The 24843-nt window shown below is 49.4% G+C and overlaps 2 protein-coding genes across 2 annotated transcripts in view; both read left to right on the top strand.

Moving 5' to 3' along the window:
* The window catches only part of GRK3 (G protein-coupled receptor kinase 3), a 58800-nt gene extending 39459 nt beyond the window's left edge, over positions 1 to 19341 (top strand). Inside the window, exons 10-21 of the mRNA XM_056503944.1 lie at positions 2277 to 2355; positions 2761 to 2891; positions 3639 to 3733; positions 4564 to 4671; positions 6630 to 6696; positions 6869 to 6969; positions 8148 to 8214; positions 8666 to 8761; positions 10809 to 10971; positions 11681 to 11817; positions 12740 to 12853; positions 13347 to 19341. Coding sequence (XP_056359919.1) covers positions 2277 to 2355; positions 2761 to 2891; positions 3639 to 3733; positions 4564 to 4671; positions 6630 to 6696; positions 6869 to 6969; positions 8148 to 8214; positions 8666 to 8761; positions 10809 to 10971; positions 11681 to 11817; positions 12740 to 12853; positions 13347 to 13508 — 1320 coding nt within the window. The 3' untranslated portion in view covers positions 13509 to 19341. The remainder of the gene's footprint in view (positions 1 to 2276; positions 2356 to 2760; positions 2892 to 3638; positions 3734 to 4563; positions 4672 to 6629; positions 6697 to 6868; positions 6970 to 8147; positions 8215 to 8665; positions 8762 to 10808; positions 10972 to 11680; positions 11818 to 12739; positions 12854 to 13346) is intronic.
* A 1045-nt stretch (positions 19342 to 20386) lies between these two features.
* MYO18B (myosin XVIIIB) overlaps positions 20387 to 24843 on the top strand; it is a 61264-nt gene continuing 56807 nt past the window's right edge. Inside the window, 7 exon segments of the mRNA XM_056503969.1 lie at positions 20387 to 20418; positions 20420 to 20499; positions 21481 to 21540; positions 22129 to 22286; positions 23121 to 24281; positions 24516 to 24582; positions 24717 to 24829. Coding sequence (XP_056359944.1) covers positions 20387 to 20418; positions 20420 to 20499; positions 21481 to 21540; positions 22129 to 22286; positions 23121 to 24281; positions 24516 to 24582; positions 24717 to 24829 — 1671 coding nt within the window.

Below are 24843 nucleotides of genomic sequence, written 5' to 3' on the forward strand. Positions count from 1 at the left end.
CTTGCTGTCACTTTGTGCCCCAAAGCTGAGTTCTTGACTTCCAGTGAAGAGTCAGAACCAAAGATTTCCTCCTAGAGCACTTTTTAATATGCCAATCTCTTTAAAATACCACAATTCTTCTTTTTTTTTTTTTTTTTATGGTTGCTCTATTTTTTTTCCTTCCACATGATTTATTGCCACAAATTTGACTTCAGCAATTCTCTGGACTCAATCCAAGATTGTTTGGATGTAAGGAACTCCTTCCAAACTGGTCTTAATTCACACATTAATGTCATAATGTTGCTTATTTTCATCAGAGCAGAAACTTGACTACAATGAAAAATTGCTCTCCTGGGAAATTGATTTTATTGCTTTATGTGTCCTTTAAAAAATAACTGTAGGGTGTTTTTGTTGGTTTTTTTATGCTGTAGAATACTCTTTTGCTGTGGTTTTTATATCAGGAAAATACTGCAGTACAGCTTTTCTCTCTGTTAAGCAGAGAGAGGGTAGTGATGAAATTAGGAATGCTTGCACAAAAATGAGTTATGCATCACATTTACACTTCCAGATAACTTTTATTTTTAAAATCCATAAAAATATAAGCAAGCTCTGTTCTGGTGTAGAGAAACCTCTTTATTTGTCTATGTGTGGTATTTAAATTCTACCACTAAATCCTTCTGGGTAATTAGATTGCTCTGAAATTTTAGGAACCCTGCTTGGGGACACTTCTGAATTACCCAGTCGAAGCAGGAAATTAAGTTAATAATTCTGCTAAAGCTGTTGTTGTGAAGTTAAGTGGCAGCTACAATAGTCCCCAGCACAGAGTTCATAACCAGAGGTGGAATCTTGTGTTAGACACCACATCAGGCTCCTTATTTTTAGGGCCATTTAGGAATTTGGGTTTTTTTTCTGGGTGCTGTTCAGGTGTTTCACGTCCATCCCTCCCCTTTGCAGGGAGCCTTTAGGGTGAGCAAAACATAAAAATACAATTGGGTTGGAGCAGGGCAGGGTTGGTTGGGGATCCCTGGGGTTACAGCCAGCTCTAGAAACCTTTTTATATTCCAGCCTCATGGAAGGATGAAGGGGCTCTGAAGTGTCCCTGTCCCTCCCTTTCCTCCCTCCTGTGCTGCCCAAGGCCACTGTGTTTTGCTGTTGCTAAATTGGGAAGGGAGCAAGTTCCTGTCAGAGATTCCCAGAGCTTTCCCTTGTCCATCCTGCAGCTCCAGGCACGTTGTTGGGGTCACTCTGCTTCCTGCAGGGTGTCCTGGGCTCCTCTGGGATCATCTCCCTGGGATCAGGTGTGGAATTTCCCAAAGGGATCACTGCACACTCACACACAGCCCTGCTTTTGTCCCAGAGCCTCCCACCAGGGTGTCCCTGCCCATGGCAGGGGCTTGGAGCTAGATGAGCTTTAATGTCCCTCCCAGCCCAAACCATTCCATGATTCCATCCCATAGAGCTTTGGAGAAGGACTTGATGATGTGACAGCCACCCCCCAAGAGCCTCCTGGCTTGTATCAGCAGGAGTGTGGCCAGCAGGAGCAAAGCAGGTCCATTCTTCATGGGGAGGATTCTCCAGCCCTGGCACAGCTGCCCAGGGCACTGGTGGAGTCACATCCCAGGAAGGATTTAACAGATGTGGATGTGGCACTTGGGGACTTGGGTTGGTGGTGGCCTTGGCAGTGCTGGGGGATGGACTCAGAGGGCTTCTCCAACCTCAGCAATTCCATAATTATGAATTAGCCCTTGCATCCAGCACAGGCTCAGTGCAGAGGAAGGTCTGCCAGCTGCTGCCATGGGGTTTTGGATGTGTGTCATGGAGGTACATGAGCAGACCTTGGGGACAAAGATGTGTTTTTCCAATGGAATTTTTTATGGCTGCTTGTCTTAAACATGGGGTGAATTGAGGTTCAGGTGGGGTGTAACCCATCCCTGCCCTGGCTGCTCTGCCCTGGCCTCCTAAACCTGCTCCCACAGCCCTTGTGTTGTGGGTTTTGGGTTTTGCACCATCTGGATGTTGCTGTAGCTGCTTCCTGAACATCCAGAATCCCAACTCCTGCCTGGAATGTTCACATTCTTTCAGTCCTCTGCTGGAAATGCTGCTGGGGGGCCAACACTTTCACTGTCACCTGGGCAGGACTCTTGCATGGGGACAGTGGTTACCAGGCATTTCAGAGTGAGGAGAGAACTTGGGAATACTGGCAAACAGCACAGGAAAAACACCAGATGTATTTTTAGGTTCCCTAAGTCACACTTTGCTTTTTGCCCAAGGTGAACCTCTTTGCTCTTCCCTTGCAGGACTGTCCTTTTATAGTCTGTATGACCTATGCCTTCCACACCCCTGACAAGCTCTGCTTCATTCTGGACCTCATGAATGGTAAGCAAGACTTGTTCAGATGATGGTGATGTTACAGAAATTCTGGCAGGAGGATTGCTGAGATGGTTGGTCCCTCAAGCCTGGGCTGCTCCTTGAGCTGATTTATTCAGCTCTCCACAAACCAGTGTGTGGTACAGCCTTTGCTTGTGTGGAAATCCTCTGCTGGATTAGTCACTGAATGCAAATGTTTATGAAATAAATGCATTTTTAAATGGAGTTTCAGGCTGATCAAATCTCTGTATGAACTTTCTCAGCTCTTTTGTCACCACACAGACTTGCAGAGGGTGAGGCTGTGTGCTCCACAGGTGATAAGAACCTATAAAAGCTGTGCTGTTCCCCCACAGTGTCCCCCTATCTGCCTGCAGGGTAAGATTTTGCTTAATTACATTTCAATTCTCATTTCAGGAGGAGATTTGCACTACCACCTGTCCCAGCATGGAGTATTTTCTGAAAAGGAAATGAGGTTTTATGCTACTGAAATCATCCTGGGGTTAGAGCACATGCACAATCGCTTCGTGGTGTACAGAGACCTGAAGGTAATGGTTGGTGGGTGCCTCCATCCACACAGACTCTCAGATAACTTTGTGGATTACCTTTCCTGAAACCTCTCTTTGGCAGGATTAATTCTCTATCTGCCTGATTTTTGTAATGAGTTTTCAGAGTCGTTCTAATCTGTGCCATTATCCAGTTTAACCAGCCTGGGAGAGGCTTCCTGGGGGTCACAGTAAATCCTGTGAAGTGTTGCTTATCTCCCTGCTGGGAGTAATTTAGAGGATATTCTGTATTTCTGGGAGCACTGGAAGAGGACTTTGTGTGTGTGATGGGAGACAACAGCAGCAGAAGTGCTGGGGGGTTTCACTGACAGTTGGGAAATCGAGGACAGCTCCCAGAGAAGAGTCCTGGACCAAGTGACAGCACAAGGGGATGAAAGTCTGCCCAGAGACTGAGAATAAAAGGTGTAAGAGCCACACACAGACCCTGCTGTGAAGAAACCAAAAGCAACTTGAGGCCAGAAGAGATTATTCATTTATTACCTGCTTTGTGCTTCAAACCTTACTGGTTATTCCTTTTTGTTATTCAGTATTTCATAACCTGTGGAGTTGATGGTAGTGCTCTCTGAGAACGTAGATTTTTATCTGGAAAGTGCCTGGTATATTGATGTTAAATAAAAAAAGGCAATTACCAATTACCAGGGAGCATTGATGTTTGAGTTGCTGTGCTGTGAGAGTTTGCAGATGTCAGCTGAGGAATACAAGAACTCACCTCCTTGTGTTGGTTTCCAGCCTGCAAATATCCTGCTGGATGAACATGGGCACGTGAGGATATCAGACCTTGGGCTGGCTTGTGACTTTTCCAAAAAGAAGCCACATGCCAGTGTGTAAGTATTATATCTGGGAGCTTTGCTGCACATACAGGTAGTGCTAAATACATCCTGAATTTGTCTTTATAACTTAACTTTGCCTGAAGGGGAGGAATGACACTTGTGTGGCCCAGGCTTGCTGAGCTGGAGTCTCTAATGAGGTTTTTTGGGCTCCTCTCCCTGTTTTCCTGCACAGTTGTAGCAGCTGATGTGTAGGCATGGCTGGGAGATGACACATTATTTCAGGATGATTCACTGCTCAGAGAAGAACCTGACTGAGTTAAAGTACCAGATTGCTTTAGTTGTCCCAACCTGGTAATTAAATATTCCCAAACTGTCTAAAATCCTGGATTTATTGTTTCTTTCTCTTTCTGGATCTTCATGGAACTGGAGGTAAATTATGTTCCTTTTTGCCTCTTGCCATCAGGATTTAACCAGGATCTGAATTCCTGCAGTTGTGTGTGGATTCCCATCTTACCTGGCATGTTTTACTCTTAGGTCCTCAATTGCCCTGATTTAGTCTTGGAATTTATGCAGAAAGGGAAACTCCAGCCTGTCACACCTTAAGAGATTTCCAGTTCAGTAGCTTCTTGAAAAAAGTCCATATTATGAGTATGTCAGGATAAAAGCAATACCTGGTGGCTGCTTCTAGAGGTGCCCAGGGTGAGTTCAGGACTGTCCTGTGCTCACACAGGTGACACGTGAAACCCATTGGAAGCAAAATAAAACAGTTAAAATTAATTCTTTCCAATCTGGGCTGTCTTCTTGAGAGAACATAGATTTTTAGTGATTTTTTTCCTAGTGATTATGTTGGATGTAATGGTGTTTTGTGCTGTTGTGCTCTGCAGAGGAACCCACGGGTACATGGCCCCCGAGGTGCTGCAGAAGGGCACAGCCTATGACAGCAGTGCTGACTGGTTCTCCCTGGGCTGCATGCTCTTCAAGCTGCTGAGGGGGTGAGTGGGGCTCCTGCCTTGCCCTTGGGAGCCTGGGGGCCTCTGTGGGTGTCCCTTGGAATAGCAGGACATGGTGTGTCCCAGATTGAAGTGATCCCTCAGTGCTGACCCATGTCCCCATCTGAGACAAACCCAGCTTTTTTCTTCCCAACCAAACCCAAGCCCTGTGTCCTGGAGTAGCTCCAGGTGTGGGACATGAGGAAGGCAGGTCCTCTATCTGCTCTTTGAACTGCTGCTGACAGCAGTTTGCTCCTCTCTTAGCAGCTGGTAGTGTTTTAGATGCTGTGATGTTGTTCCTTGGAGTGCTCTGTTAAATCGTGGGCTTTGTGTTAGGCTGAGACCTGGTGGTGAGGAGAAGCTCTTGGCTGCTTTTTGTGTACTCAGCCTTCCCTGCTGCAGGGACAAAGTGTGGATCCTTCCATTTGCAGAATCTGGCCTGTTGCCTTATCAGTGTCCAAAGGTACAGGATAATTACAGCTCTGTCAGCAATTACCTGCTCATTAAACTAATGTGTCTAGAATTGATTAATGCCATGGAATTTATCTGAGCAGCCAACAAGCACTGATGGGCAAGTGCTTGTTGAAAATGGCATCCTCACTGTTAATGGCAAACCAGAAGAAATCTGAGGCTTTTCACAGTGCTTCTGTGAAGATTGATCATTAGGTCATCCTGTGTCCTCACACATTATTAATTATGAGCTTTTATCTTCATCCAGACACTGTACAAAGGAAGGTCAGTGTGTGACTGTGTGAACTCTAGAGCTGTATCAATTTAACATTAATTGTGCACAAAGCAGACCATGTAAGGGTGCAAATAAAGAAAGAAATGGTGTTTAAATTGCCAGTCTTTGGGCTGTGATTCTCCCTGGCAGAGATGTTCAGGGTGCTATCAGTGCTCAGCCAGAAGCCAGAGCATTATTCACAGTGAACTCTGTTCCTCATCTGTTCTGAAGCCAATTAAACACATCCCAAAACAAGGGCTGGGCACATGGTGCCATTTCTTGGTATTTGGTAAATTTAGTCTGGCACAGAATCTGCCCATAAGTCGCCAGTGAATCATTTTCTTCCCTGATCTACTCAGAGCCTCCTTGTCAGAGTACATGAGGCTGTGTGGGAACCATTTACCTATCATGCTAAAAAGAGAAAAAATCAAGTCCTGGTCCATCCATTGCATCCATCAATCAGAACATTTTTGAGAATAAAAGGAAAATAACTTGGGAGTAGCAGGTCTCCAGTTGAAACATGCCATGTGGTAAGCCAGAATGCTTTAGAAAAGCTAATTAATGGAATTGATAAGTGAATAACATTTTGATTGTGAAAAACATCATCCCCTCAAGGTTTTAAATAAAACAAGCAGGGAGTATATCCTAAATGTAATCAAAATATCTCTTACTACAATGCTGCTTCTTTCTTTCATGAAGGACTGTGTGATAAATCTCTAATGTGCCACAGCCTTCTGTAGCTTAGAGGAAAATTCTAATTCAAACCAGAATTATAAAGTAGGAAAGGGATGAAGCTGATAATTTACAAGATACCATCAGATATCTTCCCAGTGGCTGATGCTGTGGGATCTGTGATCTCTCATCTCCCTGCTGTCCATGATGGGGAGTGGTGAGTTCAGTGGGTCATGCTCACCCTCCCTCTAGAAATCCTTGGGTTTAAATCCCAATGGCTGCTTGGGGTTTCCTTGTCAACTGCAAACTGTTCAGGTTTTTGGGAGACAGGTGTAATTGATGAGGCATTTGAAGCACATCTTTAAGGCCAGATGACTGTTTAAGAATTACCCAACTTCCTGCTCACCTTCCTGTGGATCAGACTGTTCTGCAGGACAGGATTGATGAGGGGGAAGGATGGGGCTAACAGGATGCTCCACTCTTTCCTGGCATTGCCACAGCTGAAAATACCCTGATATGCTGTGGCTTTACATTTACTAGCATTCTTTTTTTCTTCTCTCCACAGGCACAGCCCTTTCAGGCAGCACAAAACCAAAGATAAGCACGAGATCGACCGGATGACGCTCACCGTGGTAAGGGCTGGCTCAGTGACATCCCCGTGTTCCCTGAGCTCCCATTTCCCTCAAACTGGAGCTGCACCCCCTGCTCTCCCAGACAGAGCTGTTCCAAGCACCATCAGAGACAGGAGAGCAGAACACAGCACTTCCATCATGGCATGTCTCTTTGTGTTTCCCTTCTCTGCAGAACGTGGAGCTCCCGGACTCCTTTTCCCCCGAGCTGAAGTCCCTGCTGGAAGGGCTCCTGCAGCGGGATGTGAGCAAGAGGCTTGGATGCCAAGGAAGGAGGTAGGTGTTGTCTTCTCCTTGGACCTCTGCCTTGAAAAATTTCCACTTCTCTTGTCAATGAGTGAACTCGTTTCAAGTAAAAATCTGCTTCCTGTTGTGAGGATTTTAATTTTGGAAAGAGAGCATTAAAAAGTGCTGCTGCATGGAATTACATTTCAGCTTCCATCGGTTTGGACATGTTTTTTTGGACAATTTCTGTCCTTAAAGCCTTCCCCTGAGTTCTCTGCAGTCATGCTTGCATTGGGTGGTGTTCCTGCTTCTCATCCCTTGGTTGTTTTTCTGGTTTTGCTTGATCTGTTTTGGCATGAAATCATATGACTTGACTCAGACATACTGATAGGGAAAATTTATTGCTTATATTGTATCTGTAATGATTGGAGCATATTACATACAAAAAAAAAAAGACAAACAACAATCTCAAAACAACCAAGCAAAAAGCTGTGAGTATTGCTGGTGCTGCCTGTGTCACTTGATTATTTTAAGGAAAAGAGCTTTTGTTTTGCTTCTTGACTACAAAACTTGCTTCTGCCAAGCTCACCTTACTTGTAGCTGTTTGTGAAATTGTTATCTCCTGCTTAAAAAGCCGGTGTGAGACTGAGAGAGAAAAGGAGAGGAGTAAACAACTGTTGAGAAACCACTGGGATGTGTGATAACAGGTAGCTGATGGTCACACCTGAGCCTGGGGCTGGCTCAAATTCCAGTGGGAGATTCAGAGGAATCTCCAAGTTTTGTCGTGGAGCCCTCTTTGATAATGACCTGAGATTGCTTTTTCCTGGGGCATAACAAGAGTAGTTGATTATTTTCCCATAAAATTTGTATAATGTGAAATAGTGTGGAGTAATCTGGTTATTTATAAGCAGTGATTGGTGAATCTGCCAAGGGATTAATGTTTGGGATCTGACCCAGTGCAGAGTTGGGATCTGACAACAGAGTTTGCTGTTGGAAATGATGGGAGTGCCATCAGGAATTCTTCCCTGCCAGCCCTAGAGCACTGTTCCAAATGTTTCCACATGAAAATCTCTCCTGTTGTTTACTGAAGAATTCTTACTTTTTTGCAAAAAAGAACGTTTCCCCAATGTTCTCAAGTGATAGAAATGTGACCTTTGAGGGCTTTGTATTCCTTGAATACACGTGCAAAGCCCCTTCATTTGTTGATTTCAGTCACTTCTGTTTTGCAGCGCACAAGAAGTAAAGGAACATCCTTTCTTCAAAGGCATTGATTGGCAGCAAGTCTATTTACAGAAGGTAAAGGATGCAGACAGTACTTTTAGCTGACTTGGTAAAGCAGTAAAAGGAAAATAAAGCCAAACAGGTACTGAACAGAAAATTTGAGGGTCACAGTGCCCAGCACAAGTGCTCACTCACACAAACACAGGGAGGGTTGTTGATGAATATTCATTACTACAGATCATCCTGATTGTTAGGAGTGAATTATTCCATTTCCAGGGTCAAATGACTGTGTGGTTCCCTTCCCTTTACTGTCTCTAAACTGGGGAGTTTTATCCCCAAATTTTTGAAGGAGCTCTGGTTAAAATAAGTGCCAACAATTTTGCAAGTTGAAGTTTAATTCCAAGTGGGACACTCTGGCACAGTCAGGTGTGATCAGTGCAAAAAACACAAAGGTTGTGCATGACAACAGAAGGTGTTAAATAATGCCCATTAATTTGCCATTAATGATGCTGATTTTAATTTCTAGTACCCTCCCCCCTTGATTCCTCCCCGGGGAGAAGTCAATGCAGCAGATGCTTTTGATATTGGCTCCTTTGATGAAGAGGACACTAAAGGCATTAAGGTACCAAATTCTCAGTGGTGGAGGGTGGCCCTGGGACTGCTGTGCTTGGCTTTCCATGTGTGTGTGGCATTCCTTTGCTTAAGGGCTCTGTATGTGCAAGGAATTCCTTCAATCCATGCTGGTACCTTGTTTGTTGTTGCTTGCTAAATCCTCATGTTTTTAGATTAACTGAAATCTTACCAAAAGTTTTATGTGATAGAGGAAATGTTTCAAATGGTCAGGAAACAATTGGGAAAGCCTCAGATTTTCAAGGATACCTTATGGTTTGTGTGTTCAAAAGTTGGTATTTGTTTCTGGTAGCTTGGAGAAATGGAGCTAAACCTGATTTTAGTAGTTGAGTGGTCAGAGAGTGCCAGGGAAAACTCTTAAAAATTACAAACTGTGTTAATAAGTTAGAAAAGTGATAAAAAAAAACTTCAGGTCCTGATATTATCCAAAATGTAATTAAAATAATATAAATTATATAAAAAACGAGAAAAGTTAGAGCTGCTGGTCCCTTTGAGACTCACATGATGGAGGGAATTCCTCCACTCTCTGAAGTTTGGGACAGCAGGGCTTGGGTCAGTGCCCTTCATTGTTTTCATCACCCATTTCTGCAGTAGAACAGGCCTCATTCTTGTTCTTACAGAAGTGAGTCAGGAGGGAATCTAATTGTTCTAAACTTCATAAGCAAAAAGCCCCATTAAGTAGTCACTGAGCTTAAAAGGGATCTCGTCTGTCAGTATCACCTGCTGTGGTGACAGAAGTTGGCACAGAAAAGTGCAGAGAGCCCAGGATGTTCTTCATCCCAGAAAATTCCACATCTTCAGCATCAATGTTATCCTGGCAGGATTCCAGTCTCCTGTAATTCTGCAGTGCCAGAGCTCAGAGGAACATTTTGCAAGGAGGAACCAGGCGATGCTTTTATTTCTCGAGGGGATCAGATATTGTCAATAACATGATTTAGTGAGAAATGCTGTCATGGAGTGTGAATCCCCAGCAGGTCAGTGCTGTGTCATCTCCAGTTTGATCTCAGAATCTCATAGCTCAGGCTGCCCATGGGATAAATTTACCCTTGGGAGTGAGTCAGGGAGGGGTAGCACAGCTCCCCTGGGTGTCACAGGGATCCAGAGGGGACAGGAGGTGCCAGGAGCTCTCTCTGCCCTGGGCACCACAGTGTGAACCCCTTGCTCTCCTCCCTGGTCCCTGGGATTGTATTTACCCTGCAGAGTGGCATGTTTGGGGTTAGGAGTGGGGAGCCAGCAGGGGATGCCTGTGGCTGTTCCCCCTTGCTCACAAGGCATCCCTGCAATTGCAGAGACACTTTCTGGGTGCATTTTCCTGCTGGGATATGGCATGGATTTCTGAAAAGGAGGAGAATATCTATCCCAGGAGTGTCTGGCCTGACTGCAGGAGGAGAATTAAGCTGCTCCTGCAGCTCCACTCAGCTTTAAACCCCTCCAGGGATGGGCGCTCCACTGCCCTGCTCAGTGCTGGACAACCCTTTTGGTGAAGGAATTGGTTCCTAATTTTTTTCAGTGCAATTCAATTTAAGTACTCAAAGGATTAGTGGAGAAAAGAATCCTTATACCAGTAAAATTGAGATCTGCAGCACATGCTGATGAATTCTGAAGGCTGATTATTAAGAATATAAAGCTAAGCTGTGGAAGCATAGAAGGCATTGCTGTGGAAAAGGTATCTTTTCACTTATTCGTGGAGTTTTTGTGCTGAGGAAGTTTTTGTGCAACAAAATTAAGAATACTGCTGCTTATATTGGGATAATTATTTCAATGTCTAGAGAGCATTATGGGAGCAGTGTTGAGTGAGGATTTTTGGAGCTATCAAACCAAACAAGTTTTGAGCAGGTGGCCTGTTCTCTGCACATAAATTAATATCTTTGCTTAAATCAGTGTCTGTGCTTCTCTTGCTTGCATCTGTTTGTTTTGTGAAGGTTTGAGTTCAATCCATCTTGTAAAATAATACTGTTGCATGGGTAACTATTAACTGGGGGATAAGAATAGTGAAAGTTATTAAAATGTTGGGTTTTTTGTTGTTTTTCTCTTGCAAGTTGCTTGATAGTGACCAGGAGTTATATAAGAACTTCCCTCTGGTAATATCGGAGCGTTGGCAGCAAGAAGTAGCAGAAACTGTTTATGATGCAGTAAATGCAGACACAGATAAAATTGAGGCCAGAAAAAGGGCTAAAAATAAGCAGCTTGGCCACGAGGAAGGTAATATGTCCTTACACTTCTCTCATCTTTTGCTGCTAGGTAGTAATTCCTGGGTTTGGAGTTCCACAGACTCCCACTGCCATCGTTCCCAGGAAGAGTTAGGATTTGTTTGATTGCTGACATGTTGCTTAAGATGTTTCTTAATGTTTTGAAATGCTGAGTGATGACATCAGGATTTGGAAAGAGATTCATGGAATCATAGAGTCCTGGAATAGTTTGGGTTGGAAAGGCCAGTTCCACCCCACTGCCATGGGCAGGGACACCTTCCACTGTCCCAGGTTGCTCCAAGCCCTGTCCAGCCTGGCCTTGGGCACTTCCAGGGATCCAGGGGCAGCCACAGCTTCTCTGGGCACCCTGTGCCAGGGCCTTCCCACCTTCCCACTCAGGGGTTTGATTTCCTGCCCAGGAGCTGGGAGGGGCCCCAGGAGGTTTTGCACAGAAAACTGCAGCTTGCACGGGGGTGTTGCATCAAACCCCCAAACTTTGGAGAGCAACATCCAGTGCTTTTAATAACTTCCTGCAGTGGGACACTATTTAAGAGCCAAGTGCTGTCCTTGTTCCCTGCTCTGCAGCCACAGCAGCTGTAGTTAGGGCAGAACTGGGGCTGTGTGTGTGACCTGAACCTGCAGCTCCAGGGCTCCGTCCCCTGGGCGCAGAGCTCTCTCTGAATGCTTTTGGCTGCACCTCCTAACATCTCCTCTTGTTTTAGACTATGCCCTGGGGAAGGACTGTATCATGCATGGCTACATGCTCAAGCTGGGGAACCCCTTCCTGACTCAGTGGCAGCGGCGTTACTTTTACCTCTTCCCCAACCGGCTGGAGTGGCGAGGAGAAGGAGAGTCCCGGGTGAGTGAGGGGCTTGGGCAGCTCTGCTGGAAGGCAGGTGGAGGTGGGACACACCTGCAGTGCCCAGGGGTTCTCCTGGGGAAGGAGTTTGCTCTGAGTAAAAGCCCAGTGGATTTGAGTCACTTCTGAGTCTCACTGTAGTTAATGGGTAGCTTACACTGCACAGAGGAGACATAAAGTTGACTTGAGAAACCTGTTTGCTCTGTTTTGTTGTGTTTTTAAAGGATTTTGGTAGTTGATGGTGTTGTTTTTCATTTAGGACCTCTGGACTATTTATACAAAAAAACACAAACTGGTAAGGTGATAAATGCTATAGCATTTTATTTCCAAGAAAATGCTATAGTGGCTGTAGTGTAGCCCAGCTGTGCTCACGTGCAGGGCAGATAATTTGTATATTTAAGTTAAGGAAGCATTTGGAATTTAAGACATTGTGTCCTCTGCAGTCCATAGGGAGAGTTTCCCTGCACACTGCTGTGTATGTTCTCTTTGTAAGTATTCAGTGCTGAAATATTCCCTTTCAGCTCTTTGAAATAGTGAAATTGGCTTTTTTTTTTGGGGTAATAACAGTAATGCTTGAAAAATGTATCAAATTATATGCAACTCTTGAGGGAAACTAGTGAATATTCTGTTTGCAGACACACCTATTTGTAGATTCTTATTTCATGCTGTCATTACTGGCTTTTAGAGCTGATATTTTATTGTCACTATTGAAGCAACCAAGCCCCTTGTAAATCTCTCTCTTACCTTACTATCTATCTTTAGTTCATGACCCAGCCTTCAGAAATAAATGTTTGTGTAATGACTCTTAATGTTCATCACTTAATTCATGTGGCTAGTCCAGGAAAATGAGATAGTGGCTTTATTTGATGGGCACCAGCATTTTTTTTTCAATTAATTCTCTGCTCTTTTGAAAATGCTGCAGCAAAACCTGCTGACAATGGAACAAATAGTATCTGTTGAAGAAACACAAATTAAAGATAAGAAATGCATCTTACTGAGAATTAAAGGAGGAAAACAGTTTGTCCTACAGTGTGAGGTAAGACTTGATTTTTGATAATTTATCAGATTGTTTTGCATATGATAAACAGTTGACAAGGTTTTGAGGTCATGCATGTTAATTAAGGCACTTGGTGAAGCAGAGCTGAAGTCTTGAAGTTTTGAAGGCAGGAAACCTGTAGCTGTGCCAGCTGCTGTCATGGATTTCACTGATGTTTGGGACAAAATGAGTTTGGTTTATTAAATAGCTAAAAACTCCCAAACTTCTCAAACTCTGTGCTCCAAGGGCCTTGTGGGCTCGAGTCTCACTGTGGGGAGCTGCTGGAGCTCATGTGTGGATGGGTGAAGTGCTCAAATCCTCAAAACATGATACCAGCCTTCATTGGGGTGATGGAGAAGCTAAGGGCTGCACATGAGCAATACCCAAAGCTGCTCATTCCTTCGGAAAATGAAAATAATCTCGCTAAAGTGCTGCCTGAGAGAGACCAGGCTGTTGGCTGCATAGGACCAAAGTGCTTCTGTGTCTCTTGCAGAGCGACCCCGAGTTTGTTCAGTGGAAGAAGGAGCTGACAGAGGCTTTCACCGAGGCCCAGAGGTTGCTGCGCCGGGCTCCGAAGTTCCTCAACAAGTCGCGCTCCACGGTCGTAGAGCTCTCGAAGCCGCCGCTCAGCCACAGGAACAGCAACGGGCTGTAGGACACACCCACCGCGATCCCGCAGGGAGAGCTGCTGGCTGCGCTGCAGGGCGGCCCAGAACCCTTGTGCAGAATGACTTTGTGCCCGGCAGAGAGGAGGAGTGCCGTGTTTACAGCGTGGGACTCTGCGGGAGGGTGGCAGAGGGGACACCCTGCCCCTGGCAGCGCTGGAAGGCACCGAGGGGAGAGGCTGCTCCTTGCTCCCGCGGGGCCCGGCTCAGCTCCGTCCCTCTGGAACTACTGATGGAAGGAAGAGGTTTTAGAGGTTTTGTTCCCCCCCCCCCTTGCCGTGCCCTCTCTCGGTGGCGCCGGGGGTGGCGCGGGTGCTGCTGGCTGGGTGACACTCCTGCGGTGACACCGACGGAGCCGTGGTGGGTGCCCCTCACTCTGTCGTGTTGCCGTGTGTCCTTCCCGACCATTACTGCTGACTCTCTGATAACCTTTGCTCCATACTGCTGATGATCAACAGTGTGACTCCGATGCACTTCAAAGTACTGAATTCTAACTGTCCTGTGGTTTAAATGTTATTGCTACTTCATGGGAGCGTTGAACTCGAATTATTCCCTGGGTTTGTTGTACTCACTAATAGTAGCTACCACCGTTTTGCTTCTTCTACGTATATGCAGTACTATAACTGACACAATAGAGTAATAATTGGTGAAGAGGAATTTATGGTAGCTTCATCTAGTGCTCTGTTGTATAAATTGACTATTTTAGCACAGTTTTTAAAGAGCAGATTCCTTTTGACAAGTTTACAGTGAACATAAAAGACAGTTCTTTTCCATTTCAGGTCAACTGCACTTTTTAAAAAATTAAAAAGAAATGATTCAAATCCGGTGCATTCTAGAGCATGTGCTGGGTTCCGGTGTGTGTGGGTACCTCGGTACGTATCCCGGATCACTCCTCAGTCCTGGGACTTGGGATCCTCCTCTGCTGTACACAGGTGTGTTCCCATAGCATAGAAATCCCCAGAGATCCCCAGAAATCCCCAGTTCCCCCTGGAGCCCAGCCCAGCAGGTTCGTGCACATATCACAGCTCGGCTTCTCTCATTATCTGTTCTGAAGAGTTCAAACTGCCCACAGCAAAGGTAGTGTGAGAAATCTGAGTGTGGAACTGAGAGAACGAGCTGATCAAATGCCAGGTTTGTGTTAATTCTACCTGAGGCATCAGGTGTGTTGGGTGCAAAGTCTGGCTGGAGGAAAGATCTAATCCTGAGCTGCCCCAACAGCTTCAAGCTGGGCTTTGCATCATGCTGGTTTGTAAGAGAGAGGTCAGGCCTGAATTTAAGCTTTTTTTTCCAATTCAGTGAACAGCTTAGAGAAGATTTTTCTTCCCAGCTACAGAGGTACAACTCTAGCAGTCCCTGAAGACAGTGGAGTTGTGCCTGTGTAAGTGGGAGCAGAATTTGTGCGTGGTTTGTCGAGCGTGTGTGGCTGTCAGATCACCACAGAGTTCCTTGGAGAAAAGTAGTAAAAGTGGCTCTGTTTGCTTCTCCATGGGAGCTGGCTTTGCTGCAGAGCTTGTGCAAACCCTGGCTCACCACCTGGGGCTGCACCAAAGGGAAAATGCTTTCTGGAAAATACCCCCTGTGAGTCAGTGGCTCCTTTCAATGGTTTCCTCCCCCCCATTTATTTTCCAGATTAAACAGTACCAGCCTCTCTGTCATTCCTGTTGAGCATCTCAGCTCCTCTGCAAGGAGCAGTGTCAGAGGTGATTGGTCAGAGGTTGGACTTGATGATCTTGGAGGTCTTTTCCAACCTAGAATGATTCCATGAGTATTTGTGTGGTATTTAAGAAGTGTTTGGGATAGAGAATGTCTTATCCCACTGGCTGTGGTTCAGCTTTCCCTACAATACCCATGCAATGCTTGTATTTTTCTCCTTGATTTAGAAGAATGCCCTCAGATGGTGTTAAAACCTTCTCACAGTTCTTGAGTAACTTGTTTTTACTTTCTTAGTGCTGCTCAGTTCCATTATTCTCCTTCAGTTGTTTCCCATGGCTGGATTTCACTCTCACTCCCTGTCAGCAGATTCCAGTGCCGATGTCAGTGAGGGAGGAGCAGGTCATCAGCTGGGAAATTGTGCCTCAAACCCAGAGATTTTATATGAAATGAAGGCTGTGTATTGACTTAGGGAAATACATCCATTTTGGAATGTGATGGAGTTGGGAATATCCTCTTTATCCTGGTCCTTGCTGCCCCATCCAACCTCCAGTGCAAAAGTTTTGGATTTCTTTAGCCAGCTGATATATTGGCAGTTGAAAATCTGATTTATTAACAAAATGAAAATAGCTTTATTTTTGTGACTTGTATCTAACTGTGCAGCTAGGAGAGGAGAGGTGATCACAGAGACAAACTCCTGAATGGAAGTGGGATCCCAGTAAGAAATGGGGCTCTGTGTGGAAGTGACTGGATGTGCTGGTGTGGAGGGAGAGTTGGAATTGCACCCTCCAAACCAAAAAATCCTGGATACTGCCCCAGACTGCTCCTTCCTGGTGTAGGAACCAGAATCTCTGAAGTTTTTGTTTTGGACAAAGATTCCTGGTGGTGTTAATTTGCAGGAGGATCTTTGGCTGTGCGTTTAGGATCCATTGTTTATTTGCTAATTATTTTGCAAATGCATGAAACTGTTAAAGGAGCATTCACTGTGGGGTGTTTTTTGTGTTGTTTTGTTTTTGTTTTTTTTCAATCCTTCATCCAAGTGTTGGCCATCCACTACTCCAAGTGTAAATCTTCCTCTGAGCTGTGTTTGAGCTCTGTGTGTTCTTGTCCCTGGTCCAGCAGAGCCTCGGCTGCAGGCTCAGGGGTTCTTCCCAAAGTGCTGCTGTGAGAGAAGCTGGAGTAATGCTGGAGTGGATCCAGCTGGGATTGACATTCCTGGTATGTTCCCCCACCCCCCAGCAGGCTTCAAAAAATCTTGGAGCAGGCTAATAATAGCTGGAAGTGTGTCTGGGAAGGGAAGCCTGGCAGGTAGGGAGGGAGGGAACAGCTTCAGGGATAGAGCTTGGCTTAGTCACATTTGGGTTTTCCTTAATTTCTTGGGGTTGCCCAGAGCTGGACTCTGATGATCCTTGTGGGTCCCTTCCAGTTCAGGATATTCCATGACTCTGTAATTCAGCACCTCCCCTTTAGAAACCCAGTGGAAGATTTTCCTCTCCCACTTCTATCAAGGGGGGAAAACCCAGAAATCAAATTGTGAGGTTGGGTTTGGCTTGGAGATAAATCAGCTGTTTGCAGCCCAGTGTGGAGGTGTGGAAACACTGGTTTGTGCTAAAAAAGGCTTGTTTTGGTTGTGATCCTGCCCAGAGTGGCCACTGCTGGTGCCCAGAGGAGCTCTGGGGCTGATGTGCCCTGAGCAGGGGTGACTCCATCATCATTCCTCCATTTACAGGGATCACCTCATGAGGAGTGAAATCCCTGGAGCTCTGAGCTGCTCTTTCCCTGGCAGCTGGTCAGCTTTAGGAGCAGTTCCTTGATTCCTTGTCCATATCCATGTCCCACAGCAGTGTCACCTCCCAGCACGTGGCAGTGACACGGCTCCTCCACCTCTGAGTGTTTGCACCCAAAATACCCCCAGAGGAAGGACTGTTTGAAGTGTACAGTAGACAATAAATAATTCTAGTTGTGTTGATTAATATAAGGAATGAGTCAGATCTACAAATTAAAGGAAGAGGAAATCTGAAAAGCGTATTTTGACAAAGCATAGTATTAATTTTAATATTGTAAAAAAAAAAAAAGGAAAGTATCTAAAATATACAGAGAAAATATGTATATCCAAATGTCTGAGGAGTTTCAAGATAATCTACTTTTGTTTCCTGTTGGTTTCTATTCCATGGTGTACATATTGTGTGGATGGAACATTGGCTGTTTTAATACTATTGTTAAATTGTATTTTTATTTTGTGTTAAACTAATCATCACAGACTCAGCTTTATTTTGTTTATGTAAAGGTTGCTATGCTCTGTAGGTATAAACCCGAGAATTCTATTTTAACAGAAAAAGCATTTTATATTATTTATTAAATACATGTTTCTCCAACTTCTGACATTCCACAGAATTTCTGCTCCGTGTGTGTAGGGAAGTGGCAGCTCCTTTCAAGCAGGATCAGCCAGCTTTATTCTGTTTTTCATGACAAAGTAGGGATAGATTCCCTCAGGCTGTGCAGCCCTTCTCTCCCAGCACAGGGACTCCAGGCTCTGTCAGGACCATCTCAGAAACACCTGGAAAACTCCTGCAAATCCACCCCTCAATGGGATATTTCCCAAATTCTCCTTTATCCCTCAGCACTCCCAGAGCAAGTGTTTATTCACAGGAGTCTGTGCTGAGTTAAAGAGAGTTTGTGACCTAACCTGGGGCAAGGAGTCAGCGTGGTGTTTGATCCAGCTCAGCCATCAGGGAATTGCAGAGCTCTGTCATTGCCAGGGGAAGGAGTGAGTGACCTGCAGGATCCAAAATGTCCTTACTGGAGATGGGTTTGGTGTTTGAGGGGATCCCTTGATCCTTAAAAACAGGATCCTGAGGCAGCAGCAGTGCCTGCCCTAGAGCCAGGCAGGAGCCTGCTTGGTGTCACATCCCAGGGGGCAGCAGCCACCCCAGGACCTGCAGGGACTGTCCCTTGGGGTGTGGGGAGGTGGGTGACCCCCCTGGGGTGCCACCTCTCCAGGAGCTGCCTCTGCTGGGCACATCTGGGCACATCTGCAGAGCCACCCCCAGCACCTCCATCCCCAGTGAGGTACAGAAATAGCCCTAAACTTATCAGGTCGCTCAGTTCCTAAAAATAATTCCAGTTGTGAGCATGGCCTGTGCAGTTTGAGGAATGCCTGAGGTGTAACATTGTGTTCTCTCATTTTCCATGGTGGTGGGGCTGGAGGTCTGTGCTGGTCAGGGCTGATCCCTGTTGCATTTCCAGGGTGAAATGGGGCATTTTCCTGCTGCTGAAGTTTCCTCCTTACTGAGGGGCTGCCTGGGGCAGGGAGGGATCCCTGCTGTGCTCCCCAGAGCAGTCTCTGCCTTCTTTCCCATTTTCCTCTCTCAAAATCCCAATGGATTTTGGGGTGAGCTGGTGGTGGCTGAGACTGTGCTGGTGGCATTGTGGCTCCTTAGTGTCACCCCTGGAAAGGTGCTGTGGTGGGGACAGTGCTGAGCCTGGTGCTGCTGGCCTGAGGTGTGTCCAGGCAGGGATTTGGCAGAGAACCTGGGGACAGCTGCAGGAAGGTGGCTTTGTCCAGGCCAGGTTGGTCTGGCTGTGTGACACGCTGTGTTTCCAGGCTGGAAAAGGAGATGGGCTGGGAAGAGGCTTTCCTGTTGGTAGCAGGCATCTCCTCAGGGAAAGGGAGAGAACAGTGGGTGAGATGGCACAAAAAATGTGTGTGAAAAACAGAATAAAGCAGGAGCATCCTCAGAGAGGAGATTTGTGAGCAGTGCCTCACTAACTAGGTCCTTTAAAACAAAAAGGAGCAGATTCACACGAACAGCTACTCACGATGAAGGAAATAATCGAAAGAGAACCTGTCCAAAATGTGTAATTAATGGTAAGCAAAGCCAGGATCTGTAAATAACTTTAGATATTGTATCGATGAGATCATTCCTTGTTTTATGTACTTGGCTCTTTCCATATTTATTGTGGGGAGGAGGGTCCCTGTGAGCTGTGGCCTCGCTCCTCACGGACTGTCCCGGAGTTTACAGCCCCGTCGTGGCGGGTGTGCCACACTCGGTTCTTGCCGCCAGTATTTTTTTTAAAGGATTATTTTGGCACAGCTAAGCTGCTTCTGTGTGTTGGTCAGTACAACTGCTCTCCTACAACCAGACCCCAATAAAAACCGTCCTTTGCGTGTGTGCTGGTGCCTCGTTCTTTCCGTGTCACCTTCCCGAGGCTGTGCTGAGATGTGCTGGGATGTGCTGGGATGTGCTGGGATGTACTGGGATGAGCAGCAGGGCACAGCTGGATGGACCTCACACCCTCTGCCCCATGCACAGGTAAGTCCCTTCCCTCTCCCCAGCCCTGTGCATGATGTTTGTCCTGGTTTTTCCAAGGGACACATTGGCTGTGTCCTACAGGTGGGACAGTGCTGCTGTGCCAGGGGGGACTGGGAGGTATGAGGTGACCAAGGGTGGCTTTCCAACAACGGTGACCTAGAAAGGATCATGGAAACCACGTGTCCTGTGCTGTTCCCAGGTGGGATTGGGGTTGGAGAGATGCTCAGCCAACCCTTGGTGTTCTGCCAGGAGACTCCAGACTGACAATCCTGTTTCCTTTCTTATTACCAGAGCCATTCTGGCTGTGGGTGCCGATGCCCTGGGTGTGTCCCTGGAGCTTTTGGAGTGGAGTGGCCGAGTCAGGACATTTCCCCTCTGCTGCTGGACTTGTCCAGAGCTGGTGCCCTTTGCCCTGTCTGGCTGTTGGGTGCTGGGGCATGTGGCACACAGGTCCTGCTGCGGGGTCACCCTTTTCCCCATGTGGTCCCCACGTGTCCGCTCTGCTGCTCCCCTCCCACCTGCCCTGGCCGGGTGCTGACCATGCTGGTGTCGGTGCCAGGGGCTATTTTCAGCCCTGCTCCCAGGTCCTGCTCCAGCTCGGCCCCATCTCGGGGCTGGGGCTGGCGGGGGTTCCTGGGGTGCTCTGGGGAGCCCCAAGCTGGGCTCCCAGCCCGGGGTGTCCCCCTCGGGCAGCGCCAGGCGCTCTGTGTGCGCTCACACCCACCCAGCGCGGTCCCCCCGTTTCTTTGGGGTGCAGAGGTGTGCCCCAAGCAGGGCACGGCTCACACACGTGTGCCAGCCAGCGCAGAGGCCACGGAACACGAGGGGGCCCCGCGGTGCCACCGCCTCTCTCTCTCCCCAGGCGAGGCCCCGGTGCCACCGCCGCGGGTATTTTTAGCAGTGACATGTGTCACCTCAGCTGCCACCGCGGCGGGGGCGGGGGGAGGCGGCTGCTGACCCTCGGGGCGCCGCCGCCGCCGCGCTCGGCTCGCCGGGGTCCCGCGGAGCCGGGGCTGCCGTGCGACATCCGAACCACACCCGCACAGGTACAGGCGCTTGGGGGTCCCGGGGGGGGGTCGGGCTCTGTGGGTGCGCCCATCGGCCGGGAGGGCTATTTTTAGTTGGGAATGGACGGCGATAGCGGCAGCCCCGGCTCTGGAGGCGGCTTCCAGGCGCGGGGCTGTGCTGTGAAAGGAACGCGGCGGGGCAGCGATGGGAGCGGGGATGGGGACACTGGCTGGGGACCCCCGATGGCCTCGGCTCGTGGCACGCACCGGGCTGGCAACAGGAACGGATCTAAGTTAGAACCAGACCCAAACGGCCCGGCCCGGCTGGGGCTGCATCCTGAGCGGAGGGAGCGCGGTGCTGGTCTCGGTGGTGCCACCCTGGGTGCTTGCCCAAGGCACGTCCCCTGCGTGTTTCCCCGTGTGCGGGGCAGGACGAGGGTCCCTCTCCGGCCAGGGCGTGACAATGTGACAATGTGGCAATGCCCTGTCGCTCGCCCCCTCCGCGCCCTGCGGTGCCACCGGGGCCGGTTCTGAGCCCGGCTGGGGGCACAGCGCCGGTCCCCGGGGGCACGTGGCGCTCGGGGCAGCCTCCCGGGAAAGGCGAGTGACATTCCCAGCCCGCTCCTGGCCGCTCCTGCCCTTTACTGTACAAGGAGAGGCACGGCAGGGCCGGGCGAGCCCCGACGCGCTCGGTGCATGAATGATCCCGACAGGTGAAGCCGGGGTCAGCCCCGAGTGGGGCACGGACCGGCTCCTGCGGCCACCCAGCCCGGGGCCGGGGGGTCCCACCATCACCCCAGTGCCACCAGCCCTCTGTGCCACCTCCCCACGCTGCCCTGGTGCTGCTGGTGGCCGCGCCCCAGCTGGTGCCCCGAGCTCAGGTGGGCAGTGCCCGGCAAGGTCACGGTGCTGGGGTCCGGCTCGCCTCTGGGGCCAGCAGCAGCCCGTGGCTAACTCTCTCCTCTCTCTCTGCCCGCCGTGTCTCCGCACAGCACCGTCCTGCCTCGCCGCCACCATGGCCATCTCCTCTCGCCTGGCGCTCTGGGAGCAGAAGGAAAGTCTCGGTCCCGCCTGGCACTGCTGCTGTTTTGGGGCTGGGAGCTCAGTGCTGGGGGGGGGGGTGTCACTGCAGCAGCCCCGGGGTCGCATCCCCACAGCTCCCTGTGCACTTCTTTGTGCTGTGTCCAACCCCGTGGCTCTGGCACAGCCTGAGTGCTCTGGTTTGAGTGAATTTTGCCTGGCAGGAGGCTGCAGGGCTCGGTGCTGCTGCTGGAAAAGCTGAGGGAATTAGGGCTGGTTTTGCCCTGGGCCTGGCACGGAGGGACCTGCAGAGCTGCATGTGGCTGCGGTGATGCTGGAGCTGCTTCTTGCCTGGCTGCAGCTGGGATGGTTCCTGCTGTGGCCAGGCCAGGGCTGCTGGCACAGAGCAGAGCTGGCAGTGCACATGGGCTCTGCTGTGCCAGCCCAACCTGGCGCTTCTCTCTGCGCTTTTCTTAGTGCTTCTGCTCCCACAGCATCCCTGACCCAGCCCGTGGCTGCTCCACGCTCTCACCAGGAGCCTGCACAGTGCTCAGCACTGACAGGCTGTGCTGGCTCCTGCCCCCATGCCTGCCCTGTGACCCAGCTCTGCTCCCAAACCCAGATCCGTGACGAGGACCGAGGGCCGCCCCCGTCTGCGCCCCCCCTGCTGCTCTCGGTCATCCCGGGGGGGTTCATCAAGCAGCTCGTGCGGGAGACCGAGCAGGAGGCCAAGGCAGCACGGCAGAGGAAGGAGAGCAGGGTGGGCACCAAGGAGGAGGTGAGCACTGAGGGACCCCACACAGCGCCCACCAGGGAGCTGAGTGTCCCCAGGTGTCCCCATGTCCTGGTTTGGAGGGGCTTCTCTTTGAAATGGAGAATGTAAAGCTCCTTCCTCCAAATTATTATTATAAATTTATTAAGGGGGTCACAGGCAAAGATTGGGGAATAGGAATAGCGGTTCTTTACTAGGAAAATTAAAATAGAAAGGCAAAGAACAATAGAAATTACAAAGAACAATCCCCAAACACTGGCAGAGTCAGAATCCAAGCTGACACCCGTCAGTCAGTCAGGGTGTTGGCACAGTCCCATTCAATGGTGGCTGCATCCTCCTGCAGGGGCAGATGTGGTTCAGCTGGAGCAGTGCTCCTGGAGAAGGTGCAGTTTTCCTCTGAAGCTCCAGGGATGATGTGGAAAGTTCTGGCTTTCCTCTGGAATCCAGTGGAAAGAAGGTCCCTTGGTGTCCAAAATCTCAGTTTTTATCTGGGTAGGAAAGGCTTGGCTCCTCCCCTGGCTGGAGCATCTCCCAGTGGGATGATGGAATTTTATCAGTCATGCCCTGGGACTCACTGGCCATTAACAGGAGATATCTCCTGGAGGGAGGATGGGCTGTGGGAAAGATAAAGATGATTGCCCAGCTGGTTTAAAGATGGCCCATTAGCAGATAATATGTGCCAGGAGATCAGGGTCACTGCCCCAGCTGGCTGCAACAGATGGGGACAGAATCCACATTTCTGGCCACATCAACCCAACACACCCCAGGTGTCACAGCAGGGAGCTGGATGTCCCCAGGTGTCCCCAGGTGTCACAGCAGGCTCCTCTCCTTTGTTGGCAGCCCGTGGGGAAGGACGGCGAGGCCCGAGCAGGAGGGACCAGCGAGGGGCCACAGCGGGACGGGCTGAAGGCAGAGGGGGCCAAGGGGGTCACAGCCCCCTCCCACAAGGAGCTGCCCCCTGGGAAGGGTGTGCTGGGGACTGAGCCCAGCAAAACCCCGGCCCCTGCACCTGGCCCAGCAGCACCTGCCTCCAAACCAGCAGAGACATCCCCCAAAAAAGCAGAAACATCTCCCAAAACAGCAGTACCTGCCTCCAAACCAGCAGAGACACCCCCCAAAAAAGCAGGAACATCTCCCAAAACAGCAGCACCTGTCCCCAAACTGGCAGAGACATCTCCAAAAAGAGCAGAGACCCCCTGCAAACCAGCAGAGACATCCTCAAAACCAGCAGAGGCATCCCCCAAAACATCAGAGGCTTCTTCCAAACCAGCAGACACCCCTCGCCCAGGGGCTCCCAAGGTGGGAAAGCCATCGTGGCTGGGGAAGAGCCCCAAGGACTCCTTCCTGGGGGGCAGCCCCCCAGCTCCAGCCCCTGCACCCAGCCAGGGCCCCCTGCACGGCAGCAAAGTCCCAGTGAAGGAAGGGGACGTGCCCAAGGGGACAATCCCTGAAAGAACCAAGGAGAAGGGGACAGCCCCTGAGAGCACTAAAGAGAAGGGGACAGTCCTTGAGACCACCAAGAAAGAGAAGGGAACAGCCCCTGAGACCACCAAGGAGAAGGGGGCAGTTCCTGAGACTACCAAGAAGGAGAAGGGGACACCCCTGAGGCACGAGGAGTCCCCAGCCAAGACAAAAGCCCTGAGGGACCTGCTGTCAGCCAGGAAAGAGCCAGAGAAGATGAAGAAAGATGTTGGAGGTGGCAAGAAGGAGCCAAGGGAGATCAAAAAGCCTGAAAAAACCACCAACAAGTCAGAGGGTCCCAAGGGGGAGCCGGGAGGAATCCAAGAGAAGTCCACAGATGTGGGAAAAGAGGTGGAGAAGGTGAAGGAAGAGCTGGGAAAGGGTAAAGAGATGCTGAAAGAGAGCAAAGGCATTGGCAAGAGCACAGACAAGGACCAGGCTGAAGAAACATCGGGAAGGAGCAAAGAGATGAGCAAGAGTATAGAAAAGGACCAGGATACAGAGGCATCGGGCGAGAGCACGGACAAGGACCAGGACCAGGTAAAGTCTCAGGTGTTATCTGTGTTTTCAGGCACTGGTGCAGTTTTCTGGTTTCATGCAGCTCCTCCCATTCCCGTGGGCTGGGCTGGGGCTGGGGAAGGCACCCCCAGGCCTGGATGAGCAGGCAGCAGAGGGGCAGGAGTGTGGAAATGTCCCTGTGCATGGGGCAAAGGCAGTTTGTGCAGCTCAGTTTTCCTCCTGCTCCTGCTCAATCCCCCTCTCTCCTCCCTGCAGGCTCTGAGGGACGTTTGGTACGAAGCAGAGAAGGTCTGGCTGATCCAGCAGGACGGGTTCACTCTGGGTAACTCCCCCTCCTCTGCCCTGGATGGGATGTGCTGGGAGCAGAGCAGGCTCGGGGTGCTGTGCCCCGCTGGGGCTGGGGCTGGGTTTGGCCCCCAGGCCACAGCTGGGGACACTCAGCAGCCTCTCGTTCAGCCACACAGCTGAAACCCGACGTGGGGACGCCGGAGCTGCCAGCAGGGAGGGTCAGGGTGCGCCGGGACCAGGACGGCGCCGTCACCGAGGTGGATGAGGACAGCGTGCAGAGGGTGAGTGCTGGTCC

Source organism: Oenanthe melanoleuca, chromosome 15, assembly GCF_029582105.1.
Source record: "Oenanthe melanoleuca isolate GR-GAL-2019-014 chromosome 15, OMel1.0, whole genome shotgun sequence".
Taxonomy (NCBI): domain Eukaryota; kingdom Metazoa; phylum Chordata; class Aves; order Passeriformes; family Muscicapidae; genus Oenanthe; species Oenanthe melanoleuca.